We start from the raw sequence: 13644 nt of genomic DNA, 5'->3' as shown, positions 1-13644 counted from the left end.
GAGGATACAAGGCAGGCTCTGCACTGTCTGCACAGAATCCAATGTGGGGCTCAAACTCATAAGCTGTGAGATCATGAGCTGAAGTTGAACCCTTAACTGACCGAACCACCCAGGTGCCTCAGAATTAATGTAATTTTTTAAAGTTTATTTATTTTGAAGAGAGAATCCCAACCAGGCTCCGCACTATCAGCATGGAGCCCGATGCGGGGCTCAAACTCATGAACTGTGAGATCATGACCTGAGCTAAAGCCAAGAGTCAGACACTCAACCAACTGAGTCACCCAGGCACCCTGCCCCAGAATTAATGTTATTAAAATGTTTGTATTAGCCATGTAATCTACACAGATTCAATGCAATTCCTATCAAAATACCAACAGCATTTTTCACAAAACCAGAACAAATAATACTAAATTTATATGGGACCATACAAATGACCCTGAATAGACAAAGAAATCCTGACAAAGAAGAACAAAGCATGGAAGTATCACAATCCCAGATTTCAAGATATGCTACAAAGCTGTAGTAATCCAAACAGTGTTGTACTGACACAAAAATAGGTATGTAGTATGTAGATCAATGTAACAGACTAGAGAGCCCAAAAGTAAACCCAGGATTGTGTGGTCAATCTTTGACAAAGGAGGCAAGAATATACAATGAAGAAAGGAGGATCTCTTCAACAGATGGTGTTCGGAAACTGGACAGCCACATGAAAAAGAATGAGACTGGACTACTTCTTTCACCATGCATAGAAATAAACTCAAGATGGATTAAAGACCTAAATATGAGACCTGAAACCATAAAAAACCTAGAAGAGAACTGGGGCTCCTGGGTGGCTCAGTCGGTTAAGCGCTGACTTCAGCTCACGTCATGATCTCATGGGTTCATGAGTTCAAGCCCTGCATCAGGCTCACTGCTGTCAGCCCAGAGCCTGCTTCGGGTCCTGTCTCCCTCTCTCTCTGCCCCTCCCCCACTCATGCTCGCTCTCGCTCTCTCTCTCTCTCTCTCTCTCTCTCTCTCTCAAAAATAACCAAACATTAAAAATAAAAAGGGGCGCCTGGGTGGCTCAGTCTGTTGAGCGTCTGACTTTGGCTCAGGTCATGATCTCGTGGTTTGTGAGTTCCAGCCCTGCTTTGGGCTCTGTGCTGACAGCTCAGAGCCTGGAGCCTGCTTCGGATTCTGTGTCTCCTCTCTCTGCCCATCCCCCACTTGTGCTCAGTCTCTCTCTGTCTCTCAAGAATAAATAAATGTAAAAAAAAAAGTTTTTTTTTAAAACAACTAAAAATAGGGGCGCCTGGGTGGCGCAGTCGGTTAAGCGTCCGACTTCAGCCAGGTCACGATCTCGCGGTCCGTGAGTTCGAGCCCCGCGTCGGGCTCTGGGCTGATGGCTCAGAGCCTGGAACCTGTTTCCGATTCTGTGTCTCCCTCTCTCTCTGTCCCTCCCCCGCTCATGCTCTGTCTCTCTCTGTCCCAAAAATAAATAAACGTTGAAAAAAAATTTTTTTTGAAATAAATAAATAAAACAACTAAAAATAGAAATACCATGGGGTGCCTGGGTGGCTCAGTTAAGCATCCGACGTCGCCTCAGGTCATGATTTAGTAGTTCATGAGCTCGAGCCCTGCATTGGGCACTCTGCTGTCAGCACAGAGCCTGCTTCGGATCCTGTCTCCCTCTCTCTCTGCCCCTCCCCTGTTTGCTTGTGCACATGTGCTCTCTCAAAAATAAATGTTTTTAAAAAAAATACCATATGATCCAGTAATTCCACTACTAGGTATTTAACCAAAGAAAATGAAAACACTAATTTGAGAGGATACATGCACCCCTATGTTTATTGAAGCATTATTTACAACAGCCAGGGTATGGAAGCAGCCCAAGTGTCCCATCAGTAGGTGAATGGGTAAGGAAGATGTGGTAAGTATACACATGCACAAACTGGAATATTACATAGCCATAAAGAATGAGATCATACCATTTGTGACAACATGGATGGACTTAGAGGGTATTATGCTAAGTAAAATAAAGAAGTCAGACTGAGAAAGGTAAATGATTCCATATAATGTCACAAATGTGGAATCTAAAAAGCGAATAGATAAACAAAAAGCACAATCAGTCTTAGGAATACGGTGAACAAACTGATGGTGGTTGCTAGCTGGGAGGGGTAGGGGTTGGGCAAAATGGGTGAAGGGGAGGGGAGATACAGGCTTCTAGTTACTGAACGAATGAGTCCTGGGAATAAAAGTCACAGTGTTAAGGGAATGTAGTCGGTGCTGCTGTAATGATGTTATATGGTGACAGATGGTAGCTGCACTTGTGAGCACAGCACAACATACAGAGATGTCGAATCACTATGTTGTATTCTTGACACATTTAACATTGTGTGTCAACTATACTCAAAATATATATACATTTTAAATGCCTATACAGGGGTGCCTGGGTGGCTCAGTTGGTGGAGTGTCTGTTTGACTCTTGATTTTGGCTCAGGTCATGATCTCACAGTTTCTGGGTTTGAACCCTACGTCGGGCTCTGCGCTGACAGCATGGAGCCTGCTTGGGATTTTTTTTTTCTCTCTCTCTCTTCCCCTCCTCTACTTGTGCTATTTTTCTCTCTCTCAAAATAAATAAATAAACTTTAAAAAAATAGTAATTCCTAAAAAAAATTTTTAAATGCTTATACAGCTATTGTTCAATACCTTTTATGTGCACAATATTATATTAAATCCAGCTGAGGGAGATAAATTCTCTTTTATTATTTTATTTTTTTTAATGTTTATTTTTGAGAGAGAGAGAGAGAGAGCGCACACGTGCACACACACAAGTGGGGAAGAGGCAAAGAAAGAGGGGGACAGGATTGGAAGTAGGCTCAGAGCTGTCAGCACAGAGCCTAACACAGAGCTTGAACTCATGCACCATGAGATCATGACCTGAGCTGAAATCAGTCAGATGCTTAACCTACTGAGCCACCTGGGTACCCTGCATAAGACTTATTAGACTCACATATGAAGCATTTGACACATTTAAACAGCATTAAGAGGGGTGCCTGGGTGGCTCAGTCGGTTGAGCGTCCAACTTCGGCTCAGGTCATGATCTCGTGGTCCGTGAGTTCGAGCCCTGCGTTGGGCTCTGTCCTGACAGCTTGGAGCCTGCTTGGGATTCTGTGTCTCCCTCTCTGCCCCTCCCCCACTCATGCTATGTCTCTCTCTCTGTCAAAAATAAGTAAACATTAAAAAAAAATAAACAGCATTAGGAGATGACTTAATGTACAAATGAATAGTACAGATGAATGCTGCAAGAACTTAGCGGATGTGGAAGTGGTTGTGGTCTGGAATGATGAGACATTAATGGGTGAAGTGACCCACAGGCCTGAATATATTGGTAGGATCTAAATTAGTACAGAGGTTGAGAAGCTTCCAAGTGAGAGGCATCATGTACATGTCTCCTGGTTTGGGAATTAACAATCTACGAGTTTTTCGCTTGAGAAAACTGTTGAGTTGACCAATCGAGGATAATTTCTTTCTTTGAATGTCATCAGGCTGTAAACCCTGTGGAAGTGGCGTTGGTGACATGGCGGTCTGCAAAGGAAATGGTATTTGAAGGGGGCCCATGTCCATGGATCTTGGAGCCCTCCCGATTCTTTTTGGAGTTGAGCATGGAGAAGACAGAGAAAATTGAATTAACACAAGTCCGGCTGCCAGCTAAGCGAAAACAGAACCAGTACATCTACCGGGTGCTGTGCCTGGATTTAGGGGAACAAGTAAGTAGAAAATATGTTTTCCCTAACATTTCTTTTAGCAATTAATACTCCAACAAATCTTTTGTGTTTCTAGCCATTCCTTTTCAGATTCTTTTTTTTAATGCTAATTTATTTATTTTTGAGAGACAGAGTGAATGGAGGAGGGGCAGAGATAGAAAGAGGGAGAGCATCTCAAGCAGGCTTCACACCATTAGTTCAGAGCCTGACATGGGGCTCAGACTCTCAAACCATGAGGTCGTGAGCCAGCCGAAATCAAGAGTCAGATGCTTAACCAACAGAGCCACCCAGGGGCTCCCTTTCCTTTTCAGATTCTAATAGATTTCATTTATACTAGATAGGAAAATTCTAATTACCAGTTAAAGGCCTTTTAAAAAAACTTTTGCAATCCTTTAAATGTACTCAAAGATTTTACTCATTTGATAATTCTGACAGTTCACTAAATGGTTCAAGATTCTTTTGTAATCATGAGCTTATTTCAGTCACTTTATCACTATAATTCAAATCTTTGTTGTCTAGACTAGATGTTATATGGTTCCTCACCTCCAAAGAATGCAAGGAAGGGAAAGTTAAAGTCATCTATTAGCAATTTTGATTGGTTAGCAATTGTGAGTGGTGAGCAGTTTTGAAGAACCAGTTAGATCTATGCAGATAAGATAGTATGTTGCCTGCCTTTTATTAGTTCAATTAGTTTTATTATTTTAGAGGTAGTGATGGATCCACCCAGCTATGCCCTGCTTCTATCAACACCAGAAACAAAGGTTTGCAGTTTGACTGGGGTTGAGAATTCAGTGTATGACTCTGTGTAACCAGCTCACAAGAAATCGATATGTGATTTTAATTAATAAGAACTGTGCTTCTTTCTAAAGTCTCTCGTGAACTTTGTTGTGTATGTGGCTGGCTGTCAGCGTCAGAGTCATCACCCCTGTTGGAGCCCTCCAACCTTTTGTCTCCACGGTCTGTTACTCATTTGGTGTTCCACCAGAGAAAGGTTGAAACACAGAATAGTTTTTCCACTTTTTACCAACTGATAACAAAAGATTTGGTGGAGGAAAAGACTGAAGTGATTGATCAGAATTAGGTTTGTTTTTTTTTTTTTAATTTTTTTTTTCAACGTTTATTTATTTTTTGGGACAGAGAGAGACAGAGCATGAACGGGGGAGGGGCAGAGAGAGAGGGAGACACAGAATCGGAAACAGGCTCCAGGCTCTGAGCCATCAGCCCAGAGCCTGACGCGGGGCTCGAACTCACAGACCACGAGATCATGACCTGGCTGAAGTCGGACGCTTAACCGACTGCGCCACCCAGGCGCCCCCAGAATTAGATTTTTTAATGTTCCCTTTGCTTCCAAATTTCCGTGATACCTTTGTTTCTCTTAGCACAAAAACTATGTGCATAGATTAAGAACTATGATGATTATGATGTCCAGAGACACCCTGTACTGGAGATTGAACGATTCTAAAGTGTATAGATTGGCCCAGCTGACATCGAGTGTCTACTCATGGTTGCCTCTTGCTCTGCTGTTTCCTTAAAGGCTCTGACATTCCGAATTGGAAATCACCCAGGTATCCTGAACCCTAGTCCAGCTGTGGAGGCTGTGCAGGTACGCTTCATGTGTGCCCACCCTGCCAGCATGTCAGTAACCCCAGTGTACAGAGTGCCAGCTGGTGCCCAACCATGCCCTCTGCCACAGCACAACAAGCAACTGGTGAGTACAGTGGTGCCAACTAATTTGGCACTTTTGTCTTCTGTGCCTTAGAGATAAATGCTCTGAAGTATGGCTTTTGTCTTATCAAAGTTACACTTGATCTTAGCCAAAAGGCCTAGAAGCAATTGTTGTCTTACTAAAGTTAAGGAGACTGGGGGCGCCTGGGTGGCTCAGTCGGTTGAGCGGCTGACTTCGGCTCAGGTCATGACCTCGCACTCCGTGAGTTCGAGCCCCACGTCAGGCTCTGTGCAGGCAGCTCGGAGCCTGGAGCCCGCTTTCGATTCTGTGTCTCCCTCTCTCTCTCCCCCTCCCCTGCTCATCTCTCTCACTCTCAAAAATCAATAAATGTTAAAAAAAATTTTTTTTAAGTTAAGGAGACTGTTTTATTTGTTATTCATTCCCTGATAGTGTCTGAAAAGAGATGATTAAACTAAGTTAGAATTGGCTACACCTAGTGACATTTGATGACTTAATGACTTTGCTTACTGTACATAGGTACATAGTCAGCTTATAATTATGGCAACAAGCAATGGAGATGTCTCCAAACTTCCAGTTAGTTTGGTTAATATTTTTCCCTCACAGATGTTTTATTGGCATTATTGGTAAGTAATAGAATTTATCTCTACTCCAGACCCATGAAGAATAATGATAAGCAATAGCGTGGCTAGTAGGGAATGAGGAATAAATGAGTTTTCTAACCTTGAAACTAGAACATCAGACTATAAACTAAGTGAGGTGGACTTTAATTCCAAGCATAGGAGAATAGAAGTCATTTCTTAGAGAACAGAACAACCAATTATTCCTGTTTAGAGATGGAGAAACTGAGGCTCCTGGGAGTTGAGTAACTTCTCCAAAGTCATAAAGCTACAAAGCAGCACATTCTGTCTGACTCCAAAGCTCTTGTTTTTTACTTTTATACTATTCTGTCTTTTTATTATAAAATAACAAGAATATGAGATGTTAGGGTTAGGAACTCATTTTTTTCAGAACTAAATTCCATGTGAAATATTATTCGAAGTTTATAAATGATTTACTTTTTTAAAATCCACTTAGATGGAGCAGAATAAAAGTTATCTGTATAGTTGTCATTCAGTGTCACATTTTTCATTTGAAATAATTTAAATTTATAAAAAATTTGCGGTGTGCCTGGGTGGCTCAGTCGGTTAAGTGTTCAACTCTTGATCTGGGCTCAGGTCATGATCTCATGAGTTTGAGTCCTACATTGGGCTCTGGGCTGAAGGCTCAGAGCCTACTTGGGATTCTGTCTCTCCTTCTCTCTGCCCCTCCCCTGCTTATGCTCTCTCTCTCAAAATAAACTTTTAAAAAATTTTACAGAAAATTTGCAGGAAAAGTACAACTTCTTATCTTGCAACCATTTAGGAGCAATTTACAAACCTATTTCTGCATACTTTAGAATTTATTTTTTTGGAATTAAATATAATATACATACCGTAAAACTGACCCTTTTAAAAGTGTACAAGTGGTGCCTGGGAGGCTCAGTCAGCTGAGCATCTGACTTTGGCTCAGGTCGTAATCTGTCAGTTTGTGGGTTTGAGCCCTGCATTTCATTTTTCAAGGATTATTGTGCTCAGTATAGAATTCTGAGCTGGCAGTCTTTTTCTTTCATCATTGGCTTCTGTGGTTTCTTATAAGAAATTAGGTGTTAATCCTCTCTCTTTCTGCTTTTATGATTCTGTCTTTCTCTTTGACTTTGGAAAGTTTGATTATTTTGTGTCTAGATGTATGTATCTTTGAATTTATCCTACCTGGAGTTCTTTGCACTTCTTGGATGTTTAATGTTTTTCATCAACTTGGGAAGTTTCTAGCCGTTGTTTCTTCAAATATCCTTTCTTCCTCTTTTTTCTCTCTCTTTTCCTTTTAGGACTCTCATTTTACATATGTTAACACACTCAGTGGTGTCCTATGAGTCTCTGATGTTGTTCATTTTTCTTCATTCTTTTTTCCTTCTGTTCATCAGACTAGATCATCTCATTTGATTTATTTTGAAGCTTTCTGATTCTTTCTTCTGGCTGTTCAGATCTGCTGTTGAGTTCCTGTAGAGAAATTTTCATTTCAGTTATTACACTTTTCAACTTCATAATTTAATTTTGGTCTTTTATTTATTCTCTATATATGAGACATTATTTTCATACTTTCCTTTAGTTATTTAGACATGAATTTCTTTAGTTCTTTGAGCAAAATAGTTGACTAAAAGTCTTTTTCTCAGGGCACCTGGGTGGCTCAAAGGGTTGAGCACCTCACTGTTGATATCAGCTCAGGTCATGATCCCAGAGTCATGGAATCAAGCCATGCGTTGAGCTCTGCACTGAACACAGAGCTCTCTCTCCCTTTGCCCCTCTCCCCCCTGCACACTCTCTCTCTCTCCTTCTCTCTCTTAAATTAAAAAAAAATTTTTAATTAAAAAAAACCTCTTTGTCTAGTAAGTCCAGTGTCTGAGCATCTGCAGGGACAGTTTCTGTCAGCTGCTTTTTTTCCTATATATGGGCTGTACTTTTATTGTTTCTTTGCATCTCTAATAATTTTTTGTTGAAAACTTGACATTTTGTGTATTTTTTAAATGTTTATTTATATTTGAGAGAGAGAGTGTGAGCAGGAGAGGGGCAGAGAGAGGGAGACACAGAAACCAAAGCAGGCTCCAGGTTCTGAGCTGTCAACACAGAGCCCAATGCAGGGCTCAAACCCACGAACCATGAGATCATGACCTGAGCCAAAGTCGGACGCTTAACTGACTGAGCCACCCAGGTGCCCCAAAAAGTTGACATTTTAAATAACATAATCTAGCAATTCTGAAATCATATTGTTCCCCTTAATAGGTTTTGTGGTAGTTACTGTTTTTTTGTTGTGGTAGTGGTTTAGTAACCTTTTCTGAACTAGTTTGGTAATGTCTGTATTCTTTCTTTGTCCTCTGTGGCCACCAAAGTTTCTGCTAGGTTAGCTTTGTGGTCAGCTAATTGTTGGATATAGATTTCCTCAATTCCAGGTATATTTGTGGGGATTATGTTAAATTTATAGGTAAATTCAGAATAACTGAAATTTTTATGATGATGATCATCCTTTCATATGATGTATGTATGTTATATATGTTTCATAAGAATATATATCTATCAAGGTCAAATCTAGATCAAAAATAAAACACAGGTATAGAAGATACTTTGAGGGACATTGGGGAAAAATAAATATTGACTGTATATTAGATGAAACTGAATTAATATTCTTGTGTGTGCTAATACTGTTTTTCTTAGAATATTCGCATTCTTAGAAAATGCATGCTAAATTATTTAGGGGTAAAGCGTCATGATGTTTACGTCATTTAGCAAAAAATAACCCAAGGGCACCTGAGTGGGCTCAGTTGGTTAAGCATCCAACTTTGGCTCAGGTCATAATCTCGTGCTTTGTGGGTTTGGGCCCCACATTGAGCTCTGTGCTGACAGCTCGGAGCCAGGAGCCTGCTTCAGATTCTGTGTCTCCCTCTCTCTCTGCCCCTCCCCTGTTCACACTCTGTTTCTCTCTCTCTCTCGAAAATAAATACACATTAAAAAAAAAAAAACAACCCAGACACACACACTTGGTTGGAGGGTAGGAAATTAGAGGGAGAGACAGATAACACAAGTGGTGAATCCAGGTGAGATGTGTCTCAGTACTCATTATACTATTCCTTCATCATATCTGTTGGTTTGAAAATTGTCAAAGAAAATAGATTGGGAGAAACATGAGCCCCAGCTTCAGGGATATCTTACTGCCTCCTGTGTTGTTTTTTTTCCTTTTTTTATTTCTTTTTTTTTTAATTTTGAGAGAGAGCATGAGTGTGAATGGGGGAGGGACAGAGAAAGAGGGAGAGACAGAATCCCAAGCAGGCTCCATGCTGTCAGCACAGAGACCAATGTGGGGCTTGAACCCACGAACCATGAGATCATGACCTAGGCAGAAACCAAGAGTCAGACACTTAATTGACCAAGCCACTCAAGCGCCTTGCTTTTCTTTTCTTCTTCTTTTTTATTTTTTTAATGCAGATTCCTGTGTCAAGCCTGAGGGACACAGTCTTGGAACTGGCAGTGTTTGATCAGCACAGGAGAAAGTTTGATAATTTCAGTTCACTAATGCTAGAATGGAAATCCTCAAATGAAACACTTGCTCATTTTGAAGATTATAATTCAGTAGAGATGGTAGCAAAGGATGACGGCAGCGGACAGACCCGGCTACACGGTATTATGGTGACTTACAGATCCTTTCGCATAACCTGCTAAATGTTTCTGCACTAAGTATTTCCCTTGAGTGATGGTTTATTTTATTTATATATATTTTTTTCACGTTTGTTTATTTTTGAGAGACAGAGCATGAGCGGGGGAGGGGCAGAGAGAGAGGGAGGCACAGAGTCCGAAGCAGGCTCCGGGCTCTGAGCTGTCAGCACAGAGCCCGACGCGGGGCTCGGACTCACAAACCATGAGATCATGACCTGAGCCGAAGTTGGACACTTGACTGACTGAGCCACCCAGGCACCTTGGTGACAGTTTATTTTAGATTTTATCATACCTCTCCTTTCATCTTTGATTATTGTATGTTTTAGCAAACATAAATGTAGATTTCCTTGGTTGCAAAGCTAGGGTCTAGGATGCAGTATTTCTCACAAGAACATAAAATTACTTTTTAAAATATATTTATTGCCTATTATTTACCTAATAATGAAAATTTTATTCATTTATTAGAAAATATTTATTGGGGTGCTATTAAATGTAAGGGCCTGTGCTAGGCACCCGGAGGTGGAGTGGTACGTGAGATAGTCGCGGCCTCTGCCTTAATAGACTTCAAACATTACAACTGTGTTAGGTGTTTTGATGGGCAACTATGAGGTGCTTTAAGATTTACAATAGGAGAACCTAACCTAGTTCAGAACAGAGAAGGCTGCCTGAGAAAGTAACATTGACACTGAGACCTTAACATTGCAGGGGCAATAGAAAGAGGAGACAGAAAAATGAGCCAAATAAAGTGAGTGAATCCTACAGAAGGGCCAGAGGAACAAGCAGAGGTCCCGAGAGGCCAGCGAGCCCTCATATGTAATTGCTTCTCAAGCCTCTGCTTGTATCACATTTGCCATTTCACCAAGCAAGTCAGCTGCCAAAACCAGAGTCAAGGCGGATGAGAACTACTCAAAGGCATGGATGCCAGCAGGCACAATTATATGGCAGTCTACCACAGATCAGTCCCAAAGGTGAAGGAAAAAGGGGTACAGTTTCTGGCATGAGCATTTAGACGGATGGTATATCCATTCATGGAATAAGAAACACTAGAGAAGGGGAAGTAAAGATTCAGCCTTCTTCCCACTCACAGGAAGCTTACCCATAGGACAAGTCTAAGAGCTTGGGAACGTGGAAACGTAGTACTCAAGTGTATGTAATACTATAATGCTCTAACACCATAATACTGTAACCGTATGGTATAGTTAGTGTAAAAAATGGTAGCAAGGAGGGGCGCCTGGCTGACTCCGTGGTTAACTGTCCAACTCTGGGTTTCGGCTCAGGTCATGATCTCAGTCTTGCGAGTCTGGGCCCTGCGCCAGGCTCTATGCTGATAGCTCAGAACCTGCTTGGGATTCTCTGTCTCCCGCTCTCTCGTCCCTTGCCCACTTGCTCTCTCAATCTCTCTCTCTCTCTCTGTCTCTCAAAATAAAGAAGCTTAAAAGAATAAAAACTGTTTCTGTAAAAAAAGTTTTTTTAAATAATAAAGAAGCTGAGAAATAAAGTGGTTGTCCAGGGTCCCTTAGGAATATAGTGGCAGAGTCAACACAAAAACTCAGTTTTCAGTTTCTTGTATATTTCCCCACAAAGTAGTTTTTCCTCTATGCAATAAAACATCATTTGGGAAAAATTAGGGCAAAATTTGGTTTTCTGGAGACATTTTTGTGTTCTACATGTTATTGTTTCTCCTATATCTCCAGGTCATCAGGTCCTTAAGGTACATCAGTTAAAAGGGACTGTACTCATTGGAGTCAATTTTGTGGGCTATTCGGAGAATAAAAGTCCAAAGGTAAGTGGAGACTATTATATTAGAAATAGAAATCAGGGGCGCCTGGGTGGGTCAGTCGGTTGGGTGTCCGACTTTTGGTTTCAGCTCAGGTTGTGATCCCAGGATCATGGGATCAAGCCCCATCTTGGGCTCTGCACTGAGTGTGGAGCCTGCTTAAGATTCTCTTTTTCCCTCTGCCCCTCTCCCCTGCTCGCGTGCACTCTCTCTCTCTAAAATAAAAAAATAAAAAATAAAGGAAAGAAATGGAAATCACTGAAATTTAAGGCTTTTCTTTAAACTTCATTTATTTATAACTTAAAAATCATTTATAACTAACTCTGAGAACTATGCACCTCTCTGATTCTGTTATCTTTGGCATGTGAAAGAACATTGGGATCTTCTCTCAGCTGAGGAATTAAAAGTTTATACTCACCTTTGTGGTGCCTGTGTGTTTCTAGGAACTTTCCAACTCACCCAGATCTGCGGCCGTGGAACTGCTCCTGGTAGATGATGTAACTATACTGCCTGAGAACGCCACCATCTATAACCACCCTGATGTGAAGGTAGAAGTTGGAGGGATCTAGTGAAATTAGATCTGGTTGGAGGGGAAGAGTATTAGGTTATTAAGGTTAATGTATGGCAATAAAAAAAAAAAAGCTGCCTTACATATTGAAAATCAGTGATAAGCATATGTAACACATGTGTAATACCTTGGGTAGTAATACTTTAATAATCATAGTTTGTCTTTGGTCCATTGACCTTAATCTTTTAATCTCATACTCTTCCTTCAGTAGCTAGGAATTACTTTCTTTGACTTATTTATAAACCGAATAAAATGGAATATTGTTTGTCTGATCTGTCCATAGGAAATATTTAGCCTTGTGGAAGGATCTGGTTATTTTTTGGTCAACAGCAGTGAGCAGGACATTGTCACCATCACTTACATGGAAGCAGAAAGCTCTGTCCAGGTAAGTTCTAGAGATAGGTCCCAGGTTGATAGTCTCAGGTCAAAGCTCATTCTTACGAAAGTGATTGGGAAAAAAATGCCATTGTGTGTCTCAAACTTGTTATAAAAGTAACATTTGCCTCTTTTTTTTAACCTACATACATTCGCCAACCAAAAACAAGGTTTGGTTTTTTTTTTTTTTCCTTCAACTAGCTGGGCAAGTTTTGCTTCTGGTTAAAATGATACAGTATAGGAGACATCTAATTGTAAGATTTTCATTAAAAGAGGGTTCGTTTCTATAAATTTCAAAGGGTGGTTAATTAGATGTGCTGTCGACTTTATAACCTGAGGATATAATGTTTTTAGCCAGGATATGACAACTCAATATATTAAGCTATCTTTGTAGTCAGTATGCCAAGGCATTTGCTTTTAGTTGACTTTTAGTAATAAAAATAATAGCTTACATTAGCATAAGTGTATATTTCCTTTCCTTCTAAAAGCTCAAAGGAATGTAACTTACCTTGGTCATAATGTTTGTTTTTAAGAGGGTGGATTCAGCACTGCGTGCAGGTGCCATGCTGGGCAGGACCCACAGCACAGGACAGAAAACCAGGTCTTCCCACTGCTTCCCTCCCGCCCCATGGCCCCCGTTGCACTGGTGATTTCAGCATAAATGGACTGGATTTTCTTCATGAAATCCTTTCCCCATTCATAGTTAAGAGGCTGGATATGTATGTTGTATTTTGCCTCAATTCAGTCAACTTAAACTTTGCTCTTTATCAGTTAGTATTTGTTAAGGGTGCATATTGTGCTGTGCCTAAAACACGTAATGTGACCTCTCAGTTCCCATCACAAAGGAAGTAAGTTGTTGTATTTCGTGCTTTTAGTGAAAATAGTTGTTTTGATTATGCTCAGGGCACGTGTGCTTCTTTACCCAGCTACCATCTTCTTCCTTCTAGTTAGTTCCAGTACATCCTGGATTTCTCACCTTGGAGGTCTATGATCTGTGCTTAGCTTTCTTGGGTCCAGCAGTGGCCTACCTCAGGGTGTCAGACATACAGGAGCTGGAGCTTGACCTGATCGATAAGGTGAGAGACGTTTGCTGTGTTGCATCAGAGAAGCAGGCCTCGTTTTCACCCTGTAGCCTCACTTCACGTAGTCTATGTGGCTCCTGTGTGTGCACCAGGACCTTCAGTGATGTTCATGGAAATACCTGTCCTTAA

The 13644-nt window shown here is 40.9% G+C and overlaps 1 protein-coding gene across 13 annotated transcripts in view; it reads left to right on the top strand.

Annotated features, from left to right (window-relative positions):
• NUP210L (nucleoporin 210 like) overlaps positions 1–13644 on the top strand; it is an 84132-nt gene that overhangs the window by 41874 nt on the left and 28614 nt on the right. For all 13 annotated transcript variants that reach the window (XM_086693191.1, XM_086693187.1, XM_086693193.1 and 10 more), the window contains 7 exons: positions 3528–3749; positions 5281–5454; positions 9486–9678; positions 11408–11496; positions 11934–12038; positions 12342–12443; positions 13381–13509. In XM_086693191.1, coding sequence (XP_086549317.1) covers positions 3528–3749; positions 5281–5454; positions 9486–9678; positions 11408–11496; positions 11934–12038; positions 12342–12443; positions 13381–13509 — 1014 coding nt within the window. The remainder of the gene's footprint in view (positions 1–3527; positions 3750–5280; positions 5455–9485; positions 9679–11407; positions 11497–11933; positions 12039–12341; positions 12444–13380; positions 13510–13644) is intronic.

The sequence above is a fragment of the Puma concolor genome, chromosome E4 (assembly GCF_028749965.1).
Source record: "Puma concolor isolate L17-30 chromosome E4, mPumCon1.1.hap2, whole genome shotgun sequence".
NCBI classification, from domain to species: Eukaryota; Metazoa; Chordata; class Mammalia; order Carnivora; family Felidae; genus Puma; species Puma concolor.
The sequence above is the reverse complement of the archived record's forward strand: the minus strand, read 5'-3'. Positions and strand labels throughout refer to the sequence as shown.